This window comes from Carcharodon carcharias, chromosome 32 (genome assembly GCF_017639515.1).
Source record: "Carcharodon carcharias isolate sCarCar2 chromosome 32, sCarCar2.pri, whole genome shotgun sequence".
In the NCBI taxonomy this organism is placed as follows: domain Eukaryota; kingdom Metazoa; phylum Chordata; class Chondrichthyes; order Lamniformes; family Lamnidae; genus Carcharodon; species Carcharodon carcharias.
In genome coordinates, this window is record NC_054498.1 from 8,478,940 (window position 1) to 8,495,786 (window position 16,847).

Sequence of the window (16,847 nt, forward strand, 5' to 3'; positions counted from 1 at the left end):
GGATTTGGGGCCATACGTTAAGCTTTATGATGTTTGCATTTCCCAAGCATGATATGGGAACTGTATGTATTTCCTAGGAATGTCAACTAATTGATCTTGTGTAAAGATCCAAAGCAATGAGGTGTTGTTACTGTTGTAATGTCAGCAAAGACAGCTGTCAAATCTGTGCACAGAAAGATTCCACAAGCAACAATGAGATATGTTTTTTAGTTGGGGGAAATAAATATTTTGTCAGTTAGTTTCTTGTGGATTAGTCTGGACGCAGTTGTCTAGAATACGCATGAGAAAGTGCTTGTGTATTATATGCAGTGAAAGTTTGAGGGACATTTGATGGTTTGGAAATCCGGCTTTATAGTATTAAGATGAGAAGCTATAGTGTCCAGGTTCTTTTTTATCTCCATTAGTTGTTTCCTCTTCGGTGACTGTTTCCTCTCATGGTTTGAATCTGAATCTACTTAATTTTCTATTTAGGGCTGCTCCTACTGCCCTGGTAGCAGCTCGTCTTGCCCCATCTGGTGTCAGTTGGGCAGACAAAGTCAAAGCTAATCGGGTGAATACTGTGGCTCCAAAACATAGTCGAAGCAACTGTCAAAAGTCTTCACAGCGGATCAGATTGCACCCAAATGGTGAGTCATGTTTTATTATGATGTAAAAATGAAAAAAGACAATGCTGGTAACACTCAGCAGGTCAGTGGCAGGTCTGTAGAGCGAGAAATGGGTTAATGTTTCAACTTGTTAACTTTTCATCAGAGCTAGTCATATTTTATAATGATGAAATCATGGATTCTGTAGAGTGATAAGGGAGTAAATTTTGAGTTTGAGTGTAAAGTGAAGTATCTTTTATTTGTGACTTTGATTTTTCATCTCTGTGCAAGCCTTTCACTTGAGTTTGTTGTCCAAACTGTTCTACAGCTGCAGAAAGAAAGGAAGTGATTCACTCACTCCTCGTTCTCCAAGAATGTACTAATTGTTGTCAGCATTTCATGTCTATATGTACACCCTTATTGCCATTTTTGTCAGTGTCACTCGCACACAAAAATAAGTTCTCATTCAACGGATAGTTCAATCAGGCAATGAGTGTGTTCACAAAAAGTTAGTATGCAGATATAGCAAGTAATTAAGAAGGCTAATGGAATGCTATCCTTTATTACGAGAGGGATTGAACATGAAAGTAAGGATATTGTGCTTCAATTATACAGGGCATTGGTGAGACCGTGCCTCGAATACTGTGTGCAATTTTGCTATCCTTATTTAAGGAAGGATGTAAATGCATTGGAGGCGGTTCAAAGGAGGTTTACTAGATTGATACCTGGAATGAGTGGGTTGTCTTAGGAGGAAAGGTTGGACAGACTGCACGTTTTTTCCACTGGAGTTTAGAAGAGCTAAGGGCGATTTGATTGAAGTTTTTAAGACCCTGAAGGGGTCTTGACGAGTTGGACGTCGAAAGAACGTTTCCTCTTGTGGGTGAGTCCAGAACTAGGGGCCACTGTTTTAAAATTAGGGGTCGCCCTTTTAGGACAGAGATGAGAATTTTTTTTTCTCTGAAGGTTGTGCGACTTGGAACTCTGCCTCAGAAGGTGATAGAAGCGGGGTCATTGAATATTTATAAGGCAGAGGCAGATAGATTCTTGTTAGGCAAGGGAATCAAAGGTAATCGGGGTTAAATGGAAATGTGGAAATCGAAACACAAGATGATCAGCCATGGTATTGTTGAATAGCGGAGCAGGCTCGAGGGGCCGAATAGTCTACTCCTGCTCCTATTTCTTATGTTCTTATGGATCCCACTTTTGTCCTGGTGACTACTGTTTTTACTGTGAGCAACTAGATTTTATTTCTTTCAGCTTCCATCCAGCCAAGTGCTTTCAAATCTTTCTTTGTATGCGGAGAGGGGGCGCCCATCCAAATATTGACACACTGTGTGGGCACCTTGTTCTAACTTGTAAAAGATAGGTAGGTCAGTTATCTAAAGGGAAAACTGTGCTTTCATTGCAGAATAGTTTTTTGTCAGTATGTAGCGTTAGAAACAACAAATACAGATAAATGCAGAAATCTGATGACAGACAGAAATATAATGAGCTTGTGAATTCCCTAGGATCCTCCTCGTGGCCAGTAGTGTGAGGATTTTGTTTGGAAACCTGTACCTATATCTGTACCAGTTTAATCTGGCAGACAGACAGTGACAGAATTTCTTCCTCTTCACAGTGAGCAATATTATTATTGTTACTCTCACTGCTGTTTTGAGAAGTAAAGCAAATTATGTGCTGATGGAGTTGTTATAAGAGAGAGATGAATTCAGAAAGAGGAGGAATGTTACTCGTAGCTAAACTTGTTGGAGGGTGGTTTGTTGGAACATCCACATATTGGTGGCATACTGGTTCAGCCCTGTTCTTCTGAGCTCATAATTTCAGCTGCACCAGGGCACTAGAGCATGGGGATTGGGAATTTGGAGTGAATTGCTCCTTTCATACCTGCTGGCAGCTGAGAGTGTTGCCTTAGTGGTCTTAGGAGCTGGTAGCCCATATGTCTCTGCAACCACCTGTGATGTGTGATGTGGAGATTCCAAGGGGATTATGGAGATGATAAAGATGACATTACAATACTGCTGTTACAAATTTGGGAGATCTTTTCTCAAATGCAATGGTGCTAGTCAGTCCCTCTTGCCTTTGTACTAGTAATCCAAACACCTTGCATTCAGGACTGTGCTTGTATTTGCCAATATCTAATTATATGATAGTAAGTACTATGAGCAGGGTGGCAGAGCTCTGTCTGCATTGACCTTCCCCTCTTTTCCCCCCATGTTTCCCCCCTTCAGTTGCTGTTTGAACTTGACAGATGTTATAAAACTATTTATTTTTAAATTAATCATCAAGTATAGTTGTGATGCAGCATAGAGCTGCTGAGAATCAGCTGCATATCTTGCATAAATGTGAACAATCCTGTTTAAACCAGCAAACTCTTCAGGCTGACTAAGCTGAAGAGTTCTTTCATGAAGCAAGCATTGGAAATACTGTGGTGAAGTTCTGAAGAGGCTTTATATCAAAACTGGATATCTTCACCAGTTACAAGAGATGCTGCAAAAATTCTGAAGTGAAACGAATGACAGCTGCTTAGAGATTGTGTGTGGCTCAGGATAGCTAAGGGTAAAATAATGTTTTTACAGCAGCTTTTCTCCAAGAAACTTGATCTTAGAACTGCCGACGGTAGGCAGTTGTGATGCCAGAATATGAAGGGTTGTGTAACTTCAGGTCCCTTTACATTCGCCCCCTCTTTTTTTAAAAAACAAACCTTCCCACTTACTGCCAGATTATTAGATGGTTCGAATTTCTGTTTATATGTTTGGGGCTGTTCTCACAGGACACACCACCCTAAACTTAGCTCATTAACAACATTTATAAGCTACTCCCTAAGCTTGAACTAAAAAAAGGGGAGTTTGGATGGAAATATAGACTACAGCACCTAGAGGAGGACATTGGGAAGGCTGGTGGGCTCTCCTGTAAGCTCAATTTCACCTGCTCTCCACAAGATCTTTGCATGTTTTCCCTTTTCTAATGTTAATTCCATTCTCTCTACCTCAATAATCAAATATGGTGAAGTATCCCACAGTCTAATAGCACAGTTCAGGAATGTCCCTTCTCCCTTCCTTGTTTCTTCCAGTGAAGAATTGTTTTCCAATTCATAGTTCTCTATTTGCCCACCAATGGAAATTATCTTTCACTCTTTACCCACAGTAAGGTCCCCAGGTTTCGCTCATCATTACACTAGCTGCCTCTCTCTCAGTGCTGCTCCCGTTCAGTACTCAGTTCACCAGTTTCCATCTCTCACCCCAGCCCCCATTCCCCTGTCTTCATCTCTTTGCCCTGAGCCCCCCCATTCATCAGTTTCCATCTTTCCTGATTCTTGAGCTTCCTGACTCTCCAACCCCTGCTGACTGTGCTCGATATAGTTGTGACTTGCTGTGGCAGTGGATGGGTCAGGTCACTGGACCTGAGGCTTTAACAGCAGTTGACGATATTGTAGTTGTGGGGCAGAGTGGACTTTATACAGTTTATCTCCCAGGCTGCTGGAGGCAGAGCCCTGGATAAATGCCCTCTTCCAGAAAACTCCTATCATCCTAGGAGGGTTGGAAGCCATAACCCAGATCCTTCTGGCTGAAATGAACGCGTGCTGCCAAGTGAATGATGGCTAAAACCATGCTGATTGACACATTTACCGATTGGAACTGGGGCTGGAGATGGGTGTTTGCTTCTCCAGTTCCGAGATCCCTCTCCCCAGAGTGATATAGCAAAGCTGACGAAAGGTACCCAGGGATGGTTGGGGGTAATTTTTGTCTCTAAGTTTAGCCAAACCCAGTGGACGCTGAAGAAGTATAAAAAAATTTCATGCTGACGAATCCCCACAAAATGTATGGATACTTCGAGAGATGTTTTGGGAATTCCAACAAAATGAAACAAAACTAGTCATACGTAAAATATTGATTTGCTCTCTAAAGTGCTTTTAAGGAGATGTTATAATTGGCTACAAAACACTAAGATCATATGTTGCCATATGGTACTTGCCTGCTTGATATATTCCCTGAAACATTTCTCTCGAGTGTATGTGCATTCTTTGATTCGGGTAAACCAATTGTGTTGGAAATGTGAGCCATGAAGTATTGAATGAAGTGTTTGCACCAGATTTCCAATTGCAGTGTGGTTCTTAAACTTCAATCTGGAATATTTATTTCTAACAATTCAATTTTTTTCCCTTAGCATTGAAAAATAAACATCCACAAACTTCTAATTTATTTAAAGATCTTCCAGCTAGAGTGCAACTGTTCGTGGATTGATAGCTGTTTATAATTAATACCATATTTCCCAAATGTCCTTTTAATTGGGAATGCCCTGACATTAAGCAGTATTCCTGCAGTGGCATACAAAACTTCCAAACCAGCAAAATCATCCAGCTTGCTGGCCATAGAGGAAGCACCTATCTAAATTCCACCCTTTTAATGCAAAACAGGTCTAGATGTATGTTTTAAATATTGTTTCCATTCCCCTTAAAGCTTTCTCCATTCCACTAGCTATCTATCTACACTGTTCTGCCTGGTGTGTATGTTTACATTATCAATATCAAATATTGCCTTGATCAGATCCAGTCTCAGAATCCTCCTCTTTTCTGGCTGACTCCCCAAAAGCTTGTAAATTTGTTTTGTAGTAATATGTTCAAATGTCTACCTCTAGCCTCTTTCCTAACTTGCTTTTCTCACTACCTTTAGGTTGACCTCCTTCCATCCTTTGTTGTCACTCTTGGGAACACAAGAATGACTCAGGGTGATTCACCCTGCAATCTTACCTCCAGGCTGTTGCAAACCTTTCAGTTTTTAAAGTCATAATTTCAAAATCACAAGTATTGATATGGTGCAGATGTCTAATGCTTAAATGAGCTTCATCTTCAAATTGGGTGGTCTCCATGTGTTTATAGTACATACTGGGCAAAACTGGTAGTTCACAAACATCTGCTATGTCTACAGTTGTGCATAGCTTATGTATGACTACTGTATAAGCATATAAGGAAGCTGGGGAAGTCATAGGCCCACCATAGCAGAGGATCAGTTATTTGAGAACAGTTTTGTGGGTGATGATGAAAAGTGATATTCTTTTGTTTAGCTTCTGTGATAGATGCAGCAGCTGTAGAAATAGTACAATCCCAAATGCAGAACTATAACTTCTGCTTGATATGTGTCATTTTGGAATGCCAAATAGTTGATTTTATTTTTGACACTTTGCTTTTTTTCTGTCCTTTAGGCACCGTCACTTTCCTTTTCTCCTTTAGGCACTGTCGCTTGTTCCCTGAGCACTTGTAGTCTTTTGGAACCATTACAACTGTTTGCTTTTCTAGTGTAAACCTAAAAAATTAAGGGCAAAGATCGTGAGGCTTTACTGCCAGTATATTGTTTTGTTAGAAGTGAGCTGTAGTCAGAGATGGGACCATGACATTTTGACCCTGATTCTGCATCCTGCATGTGTGTGTATTGATGCTTCAAGTAAAGCCTTCCAATTCTTGCCTTTTAATACCAAGCTATTTAATCATGGGAACAATCACATCTGAGTCCGATCCTGCCCTCCATCCCACAACCAGGCCAGCCAGGTTTACGTTTTGCTGCTTGGTTGACCATCAGACCTGAGACGTTCTGGTGCTACATTGGCTGTTAACTTTCCCTATTAGACCAGCAGACTGTTGACCATTACCAGCTAACAAGGCTCGACAACACCATTTTTGTAAAATACCCTGTTTTCAATAATAAGAATTAAGCGGAATCTTTAGTGGCAAATTTTCAGGTTAGGAAAGTTTGAGTAGCAGCAATTTAATTGTCAATTTGTTTTTTGTTTGAATGTAATTACCATGAGAAAAGCTTTCCCAGAAAGATTTTGATTGACACAAGCAGTAGACAAGACGACAGATCGGTCATTTCCTCCTATTTTTAGATTACTTGTGCCATAGTAGCTGAGAGAGTAATCAAGAATGACGGACTTGAGAAATGCCTTGGTGATAGTTTTGGACCTCAGTGAATAACTATCTGAACTTGATTTTGTTAGTTCTGTCCACTGTACAGCTGAAATTGAGAACTCTTTGCCATTCTATGGTGCGGTTTTACTGTTCACACCACTCTAAGTTAACACTACATTTTGCCAATCTGTTCTCTTTGCTGGCTTCTCTGCAGAGAGGAAAGATACTGAAGGATGGGAAACGGTGCAGCGCGGAAGAGCTACTCGATCGCGTTCTGCCACAATGGCTGCTAATGCCAGTGCTAAGACTTCGGAAATTGTGTACCTGAGTCTCAAGGATGATAGTGATAAGGAAAATGGCCTCTCAGTCTCGCAGAACAGCAAAATAAACTTTGAACAAAGCAGCCCCAGTTCTGAGAGTATGACAGGTACACCAGAAAAGTTAATCAACAGGAATGAAGACACCTCTGTAGAGATCCTTAAGGTATGTACTAGCTATATTAAAGTAAATAAACTAGTAAAAACTTCTTTTAGCAATATTTTATGTTAACAGTGAGCCGTTTAAGAAAAAGCTCGAGACAGCTAAATGTTAGCAGAATTTTAGAAAGTTGTATTGACACTTGCTTCCCTGTAATCATCATGATGTCATCTAATGATCTGAATTAAGGTTATAAAGTGAATATACAATTATCTTGGAAGGCAGTACGAATAACAAGAAGTGGATATTTATTTGTGAAAGTGCTTGTTCCACATTTTCTTTCCCCATCAAGGCTCAGTTGGTTTCATTTTTCAGTTATACTGTGATTGTTAATTCCAATAATTACACTGGACTTCTAAAGGCAAATTTTCAGATTTGGAAAGTTTCTGTAGTAACAAAATTTTTAAATTATCACTTTGCTTTCACACTAGTTGTTCCCTGTGATACATATTGTACAACTGAGGTCTGTACGGGTTTGCATATCATCTGCGTACTCCTTGCAACTGTGATGACATTGCTTCTCCTAGTGGGCAGTCAAGTCTACATAGTAATTGACATTGAATAGCTAGCTAATTAATTAAATGAAATAAACATGCTAATATCAAAGGAATAAATGAAAAGAGGCTTTGGAGAACGAGGAATAGGTGGAAAGTCTGCATAGTAACTAATTAATTTAAATGAATAAGCAACTAGAGAATGAAGAATCAGGTACAATTAATTAAAAAACTCCGACTTCTTGCCCTCAGTTGGAGTTGGATTTAAACGAAGGGAAAGAAAGCTGGGGCCCATGTTCAGGAGAGTCAGCAGCAGAAACAAATGCTAGAAGAGAGCAAAGATAAATTTATGAAGGAAGCCTTTGGCAGCATAATGGGGAACCTCAGAGGATGAGAGAAATATGGGATCAGGCTCAGGAGAACATGTGGGAGGGAAAAGTAGTATTATGAAGTTGAGGCACAAACTTTCATTTGGTGGTGCAATTAGAGAGGGAGAAGCAAACTTTTGGACCAGGAAGCAAAGTGTGGAGCCTCAAAAGGAGGGAGAAATTGAACCTTGGTTTAGTAGACAGACGTGGAGAAGAAAAGTGGGCAGAAACAAAATGCTCCTTCAGGAGTAGAGAGCGGAGGCAAGGAGACATGACATGGGCGTAATGGAATGCATTAGGAGATACATCAGTCTAGTTAAAGCTCTGTTTTCTAGTTGAAAGCTGACTACAGATGCATTAATCTTCCACGTATTTGCAAAATCGGTCTTAGTTTCAACAGTGTTGTAACCCTGTTACTTGTTCTTAAAAAAAACTATTTAGTGATGCAATTATGTTGTTTTGCTTTCAGATTTCAAGCATTGCATTGACACTTTTTTAAGATTCTGTGTTTCCACCTGCCCAATTTAATTTTACCCCTTTGATTAGGTAACCTTAGTTCCAGGCTGGCACCACACAAAAAATGACCATCCAAAAGGAAAATTGCTTTCAGCCCAGCCCCTCAGGGAAGAGATTTTACCACCACTATTTGGTATGTGCAGCTCATTTCTACACTGGGCAGCACTCTGAGTACTTGGTATCTGAATATATTGTATACTGTATATTGTATATATTGTATACTGTTCTAAATGCACCAGAGACAGCAGGTTTACTCTGATTTGTCCTGATTTCATCTCATTTGCTCGGAACCTCAGAGAACCTCATCTCCTTTATGTGCAGTGGAATTTACAGAACAGAATTATGGACTGTAACATGGTTACTGTGGGTTTATGAAGTAGCCTGCACTGATGGGAAATTCTGTGTCTGGTATACACCATAAATCAGTAATTCAGAAATGGGGAACATTCCAAGAGCCCAAGAGACTATGCATTTATATTAAATTGACATTTTATGTTGGATATTATGAATGTTTAAATTCTTGGCTCTTAAAGTTTCCCCTTCTCTCAGTGAATTGCTTCAGAGGACAGTTTGTTTCCAGAGTTAGTGCATGTGTTGGCACACAACCTTTAGCTACTGAATGGTTGGACGACACAATGATTTTAATGATATCCCACTCCTGGGGCTAAAATTTTGAACGTGTTGAAATTAATGATCTGAGAGTGCATGATGCTGACACTGGATGTTCAAGATGGAAAGTGTTCCATACCTCAGCACTGATATACCTCACCTTGATAAGCACAAATTTAGTGAAAAACTAGATAGCAATATTTCATAGTAATTCAGCATTGAACAATGGATGTCAGTGAATAATGGCTACAAAAAAAATCACAAGGCAGGTTTGTACTCTTAGTACTCCTGAGCCGAGTTAATATTGGCTGTAATTGTTAGGTTGTAGAGCTACTGCTCAAATTTCAGAATATTCTCAAGTGTGCAATATTTCCTTTGACTTTATGCTTTATAATACACTGTTGTTACCTTTAACTCTCAGGTTTATTGTTATAACTCTCAATTGCAGTCATGTGTCTCTCATGAAATTCTGTTTACAATGAAAACCTGATAAACAGGATACATCTACAAAAGAAATGTTCTCATTTAACCAGTTACTTCCTAGATACGATTAATGCTGGTGCATTCAGCTTTTTGGCCCATTTGATGTTTGTCATAGAGCCTCAGGGTTACATAGAAAGTTTGCATTTATTTGTAAATTTTGATTATTGTTTCGGTGTTCTGATTTTACATTTATGCAACAGCACTAGTTCAGTCTTTGCCAAACTCCCTCACTCAAAATTCAAACAGCACAATCTGGCAAATAAGCATATATAAGATGGCATCAACAAGGCTTCAGAGGCTGGATTGTGAGGGCTTTTGGGCAGTGTGAGCCCTATAGGTTGCAGTTTGGACATCCCATTTCTAGTGTTTCCTTTGAAAGAATGGGTTGGTTGTTGGCTTTCTGGTTGTAAGCAGGAAGGCCGAGCACTCATCCTGTTCAGTAATTAGCAGCCCAAGCTCTGTATATCTCTAAGATAAAAGCCTCACGTATCACCCCAACAGCCTCAGCATTCAAAGGACCATCCTCCGCCATTTCCGCCAACTCCAGCATGATGCCACCACCAAACACATCTTCCCCTCAGCCCCCTGGTGGCATTCTGCAAGGATCGTTCCCTCCGGGACACCCTGGTCCACTCCTCCATCACCCCCTACACTTCAACCCCCCTCCCACGGCATCTTCCCATGCAACCACAGAAGGTGCAACACCTGCCCTTTCACTTCCCCTCTCCTCACCGTCCAAGGGCCCAAACACTCCTTTCAAGTGAAGCAGCATTTCACTTGCACTTCCCTCAATTTAGTCTACTGCATTCGTTACTCCCAATGCGGTTTCCTCTACATTGGAGAGACCAAACGCAGACTGGGTGACCGCTTTGCAGAACACCGTCGGTCTGTCTGCAAGCATGACCCAGACCTCCCTATCACTTGCCATTTCAACATTCCACCCTGTTGTCGTGCCCACATGTCCGTCCTTGGCCTACTGCATTGTTCCAGTGAAGCTCAACGCAAACTGGAGGAACAGCACCTCATCTTCCGACTAGGCACTTTACAGCCTTCTGGACTTAATATTGAGTTCAACAATTTTAGATCATGAACTCTTTCCTCCATCCCTACCCCCTTTCCGATTACCCCCCCCCTTTTTTCCCCCAATAAATTATAAAGATTTTCCTTTTCCCACCTATTTCCATTATAAAAAAAACCCCACTAGAGCTATACCTTGAGTGCCCTACCATCCATTCTTAATTAGCACATTCGTTTAGATAATATCACCAACTTTAACTTTAACACCTATGTGTTCTATTGTACTATTGTCGTTGACATCTTTTGATGATCTGCTTCTATCACTGCTTGTTTGTCCCTACAACCACACCCCCCCCCTCCACCTCTCTGTCTCTCTATCTCTCCGCCCCCCACGCACACACCTTAAACCAGCTTATATTTCAGCTCTTTCTTGGACTCGAACTCAAGTTCTGTCGAAGGGTCATGAGGACTCGAAATGTCAACTCTTTTCTTCTCCGCCGATGCTGCCAGACCTGCTGAGTTTTTCCAGGTAATTCTGTTTTTGTTTTGGATTTCCAGCATCCGCGGTTTTTTTGTTTTTATCTATCTGTACCTTGCTTGTCCTGCTTTCTACCCTTAATTATCACATTCCTTAGATAATATCGCCACCTTCAACACCTTTGTCCTTTTGTCTGTGACATCTTTTGGTTATCTCCACCTATCACTGGCTCTACTTGTCCCAGCCCCCCTTAAACCAGCTTATATTTCACCTCTCTTCTATTTTTACTTAGTTCTGTTGAAGGGTCATTGGGACTCGAAACGTTAACTGTGTTCCTCTCCGCAGATGCTGCCAGACTTGCTGAGTTTTTCCAGGTATTTTTGTTTTTGCTCTGTATATCTCTCCTGCAATCTCTCTGTCTCTTCACCTTCTTCAAAACTCTCCTTAAAACCCAAATCTTTAAACAAGTTTTTAGTCACCCCTCCCAATCCCTCCTTTGACTCTGCATCCATTTTGTTTTGATGTGCTTTGTGAAGTGCTTTGGGGTGTTTTATGCTCAATATGCTGTAGAAATGCAAATAGTTCCATGTGATTTTCCTTCAGCCCGCCTGTGTTTATCCTCCTCAGCAGTCTGAAAGATCTGTGACCAAACTATGCACCAGTGGTCAATTGTATGCTTCCACCAGTGCTTACAAATCCACCGTGCCATGTAAAAAGGGTATATTCCACATCAGGATGTTCTAATTCAACTATAAATGGCTCTGTAATATGAAGAGGTATTATTTTACATGTAAGCACTTTCCTCTACAGCTGCCTTCTCCTTTACAGCCTGCAACAAAATCTCCTACTTACAAGGTGCGTCTAATCTAATTAGTATCTAATTGGAATCCAAATTGTCTTTGTACAGCTTTAACTCAGGAGAGTTCGGCCAAAAGAGCTTTGTATTTTAATCAATAGCAGCATTTTGAATAATTGCAGAGCCATTGAAACATCTTGTTAATAAGCATTATGTTACATTAGCACACAGCAAACATGTCTGTGGATCCAGCGCAGCCTGATAATGTGCCTTTGCAAGACAAGTCTTGGCAGCAAGATACAGACACTATTGAGAACGAAAGAGATGTAGACTGTCTGTCAGAGGATGTAAAGGTGGAAGTGATACCTGTCATTTCTGTGCAAGAACCAACTCCGTCAGATACTCCCAGACTGGGACCTGACGTGGATCTCTCCAGTGAGCTTTCAAACGTGAGTAATAAAACATTAAGTGTAGTATGTTGCTTGCATAGAATAATATTGACCAGGACAACTGATTGCTAGTTTTCAACATAGGCTGGTTTACAGAGTTCTGTAATTCTAAGTATTTCTCCTCGGTACAAAACTGTGGTTGCAGAAAACACTACTTTCAGTTTTCTCTTCTTCTCTTCACTAGATTCATGTTGATAGAGCATATCAACTTAAAGATATGGTGCATTCAAATTAACAATCTATGCATAATGAAAAGAATCCACAGGGGGATACATTGGTGCCTGCTTCTCTTCAGATTTTTGATCTACCATCTTCAGACTTGAGAGAGAAAAGTACTACCACTTAGAAGAGAGAAGTAGTGGAGAGAGAACTGGATATCAGCAGTGTACATGGGTATCATCTAACCCTTTGCCTGCAGTTGATGTAACTGAGGGTAGCATGTGGATGAGAAAAAAATAGGAAAGGGGCAATGGTGGATTCTTGTGTCACACAGATAAACAGCATTGAAATCAACAGGAAGCTTTTTCTCAGTTTATGGGCTATTTTGCTGTAATAACCTTTCCAAAGCTTATTGTGACATGCAATTATTTTTTATTCTTTCATGGCATGTGGTCATCACTGCCTGGGCCAGCATTTATTGCCCATCCCTAATTGACTTTGAGAGGGGGATGGTGAGCCACGGCCTTGAATTGCTGCAGCCCACGTAGTGTAGGAACACTCAGTGCTGTTAGGAAGGGAGTTCAATGAAGGAACGGTGATATAATTCCAATTCAGGATGTTGTGTGGCTTGGAGGGGAGCTTCGAGGTGGGAGAGTTCATAGATTTTGAAGGTGCTGTCGAAGGAACCTTGATGAGTTACTACAATGCATCTATTAGATGGTACACACTGCTGCCACTGTGTGTCAGTGCTGGAGGAAGTGGATGTTGAAGGTGGTGGATGGGATGCCAATCAAGTGGGCTGCTTTGTACTGGATGGTGTTGAGCTTCTTCAGTGTTGTTGGAGCTGCACTCGTTCAGGCAAGTGAAGAGTATTCCATCACACTCCTGACTTGTGCCTTGTAGATGGTGGACATGCCTTGTGGAGTCTGGAGGTGAGTTCCTCGCCACAGGATTCCTAGTCTCTGACCTGCTTTTGTAGCTCCCAGTATTTATATGGCAGTTCAATGGTAACCCCCAGGATGTTTATAGTGGGGGATTCAGCGATGGTAATGCCATTGAATGCCAAGGGGAGATGGTTAGATTCTCTCTTGTTGGAGACGGTCATTGCCTGGCACTCGTATGGCATGAATGTTGTCCAGGTCTTGCTGCATATAGGCATGGACTGCTTCAGTATCTGAGGAGTTGCAAATGGTGTTGAACATTGTGCAATCATCTGCAAACATCTCCACTTCTGACCTTATGATAGAGGGAAGGTCACTGATGAAGCACTAGGTTGAATTGCCTCCCAACTTATTGATTCTCAGGCTTGCAATGCTTTGAATTTAAATTCTGAAGCTGTGCATTTGTGTTTAACCCTAGCACTCCGAGCATGCACACTTCACAGCATTCTCCAAAGGCCTATGGAGAGAGTACCAGATGCATAATGTGAATTTGGGCAAATGGTATATATTGATTAACCTCATGGAAGGAGCATATCTTTTTATTTCTGCTGGACTGTTGTAAAGAACATATCTTTTTATTTTCTGTTGGAATGTGGCTTAAAATTACAATGGCTGCATTTTGAAAGACATATCCATTGGAAGTGGATGAGAGAGATATACAATGTTGCAGTCCTGGAACAGAGAGTGCCATGAAAGACAGGATGGTGCTGGAAAGGAGCCCTGGACCAAGAGAGCTGCCTGGCAATAGCATTTTAATTTGCTCCCGAACAGATGACCAGAGTTTTGTGTGAGAGCAGTGCAGCTGGAATCTCTTGGCCTGCAAAGAGGAAACATCTAAATTCTCTTTTCCTCATACCTCTATAACCTGTTTTCCCTCTGAGGAAACCCCTGCTAAAAGGAAAATGGGAAAACACTGTTAGAGACATTGAAAAGCAAGTTCTCAACCAGTGAACTAAATACTGAAAGTGCTGGAAGACCACCTCGTGTCATCAACAAAAACTAAAAGGAATTTAGAAGACATTGATCCAAAATCAACCTATCAAATCCTGTACTCCGGATTGGTGCTCTTGAACTGTTTTATCGTGCGTGTGTGCGTGTGTGTAACACAGAGGGCAGTATTGTAAAAGTGTGGTTAATTAAAATTTCTGCATTGGTGCAAAGACAGGAAAATTATGAGGAATTTGATAGGTAACAGTGGAAAAGAGAAGAGTGTAATTGACAACAAATAACAGACAAAATTGCAACTTGTGGGAATTATTCAGATAAAAGTTGAAGTGGTAAAATAAAAAAGTGACGCTGCTGAATTGAGGTATAACTTGAAACTTTTGGAAACCCACATCCATCTATTAAATTCCCGAAAGAAAAAGAGAGGTTAATGTGTTGGGTCTAACTTTTCATTTGGATTCCTTAATTGGCAAACTTTCTCTACTGAATATATAAAAAGTATACTTGCGTAAATTAGAAAGGTATTGCATAAATGCTCACTAAACTCTTCATGATTTAAGGATAAAGAGAACGCTATATATCTCAAGTTGCTTTTTGTTACTTGTAACCAATCAGAACAGGCTGATTTTCTTTGTCAATTGAGCCACTTGCCAAATATTTAACCAAATAAGTAGCGCTGAATTTGTCTTGATTTGGTTAAAAAGTTTTTAAACCCTCTGGTTTAAGATGACAGTCTGCAATTAAAATGATCAGCCATGGTCAGAATCCACCTCACAAAACAACCTTTAACTTTTGAGGGTTGATTTTAAATCTGCAATTAAAATCGTCCAGGGGTCTCACCAGGTGATGCCCCATCCTCTTCTTGCAGATGTCATTTTTAACTTCTTTTGATCAAGCGAGAACGACACCCACCAGGAACGAATAGACCAGACTTTGATACTTGCATGTGATCTGATTGGTTCATGAACCAAGAGTTTGCAGAAAAATAGCAGATGGACTAATTGGTGATAGGAGAAGCTAATCCTTAAACCTTGTGAATTATTTATTGAAGCACTTATGGATTTTTTATTTAATTTTCAGTAAAATGGGGAACGCACCACATGTTGCCACCATCTGAATAGTCTGAAACCCATCTTCTCAGGGGAAGAGAAAGGGTTTAGAGCCCTTATAAGATCATAGAGGGAAAGATAAACCAAAACAAAATCGTGAGGGCAGTAAGGGTTAGAGATGGAGACAGATGCAAACCCCAGTGCCAGAGGGACAAATATATTTTAATTTTAAACTGCTTGTACAAATACACAGAAGGGAGACAAATAACTAGTTGCAGAGAAATCAAGGCAGAGTTGCAAGAAAAGATGGAGACGGTATTTTTAAATTTTTATAAGCCCTCTGGTATTTGGCAAAATGAAAGCCTCCTGGCTATTAATAGAACACCTCATTTTTTAGGTCTCTGTTCAGTGGACAGGTATGTTTTATTGCCTTGTGCGGGATTCATGCAGTTTATTGCTGAACTGTTGTAACATACCTTGAATTGAGCCAAGTTCCTGAGGACTAAGTCAAATAGAAACTGCACTGAGCAATAAAATGGTGACCTTTAAATATTATTGTGTCGCATTTGTCCTTGATTTGTATCTTTTAAGGTCTGTAATTGGTGCACCTTTGATCATTAATTGGCTCTTCAGAGGATTGTTAATTAATGGGTTAATGAAAGCTAAATACCAAGAATTTTGACTCTCAATCCCTTCGAAGTGCAATTGTTAATACCTGTCCTAAAATATGAAGGCCTGTTTAAAATATAAAGATTAATTGCCACTTAATTGTCATACGAGACTGTTATTGAAGCACAGATAAAAAGGCTGATGGGAGCTCCCTCTGTAATGAAAGTAGAAAAAAACATTTGGGTGGCTTCAGATAATAAGCTTTGTGCTTAGACTTTCTGGTAAGCACATGACAGACTGACGGCTGTCTTGATAATAGAGCAGAACTTTCTCCCATTATCCATTCACAGTACCATGGGAGCTGTAGAGGCGGTGCGGTACTTACTGTTGGAGTAGCCGTTTTTGGATGGGACATTAAACCTAGACCCCCTTTATCCCCATAAGTGGATGTAAAAGATCTCTTGGGCCACTTTTCTGAAGAAGAGCGGGGAGGGGTATCCCTCTCAATCAACGTCAGAAATCTGGTCATTATCACATTGCTGTTTGTGGGAGTCTGTTGTGCACAAATTGGCTGCTTCGTTTGCTATACTATAATATAACAGTGACTACGCTTCAAAAGTACTACATTGGCTGGGAAGTGCTTTGGGATTTTATGTGGTCATGAAAGGTGCTATATAAATAGTCTTTATCTAATAAATTTTCATGTTTCCCTTTTCTTAATACTTTTTGAAAATGTCACTGTAGTGAGCATAAATGTTGGTTATCAGTTAGGCTAGTTACATGCAATTAATTCCAGAATGCTTTGCAGTGAGCATTAGTATAACAGGACATTGGATTAGTGGGGATGTGTTGAAAAGTTGCTCATCTCATAGTAAAGAATGGTATAAGCTGTTCTTTCCTGTGGTCCTTGCAACTCAGAGTTTTCATGGGAAGATTTCTGTAACACCACTGGTGATGAGATTATCTTGTAT

At 40.4% G+C, this 16,847-nt stretch overlaps 1 protein-coding gene across 4 annotated transcripts in view; it reads left to right on the forward strand.

The window, feature by feature from the left end:
- The window catches only part of scaper (S-phase cyclin A-associated protein in the ER), a 294,594-nt gene that overhangs the window by 54,234 nt on the left and 223,513 nt on the right, over nt 1-16,847 (forward strand). For 3 of the 4 annotated variants that reach the window (XM_041178256.1, XM_041178255.1, XM_041178258.1), the window contains exons 7-10: nt 472-626; nt 6,701-6,969; nt 11,739-11,783; nt 11,949-12,173. In XM_041178256.1, the coding sequence (XP_041034190.1) occupies nt 472-626; nt 6,701-6,969; nt 11,739-11,783; nt 11,949-12,173 (694 nt within the window). The remainder of the gene's footprint in view (nt 1-471; nt 627-6,700; nt 6,970-11,738; nt 11,784-11,948; nt 12,174-16,847) is intronic. The other variant, XM_041178257.1, reaches the window with a different exon arrangement.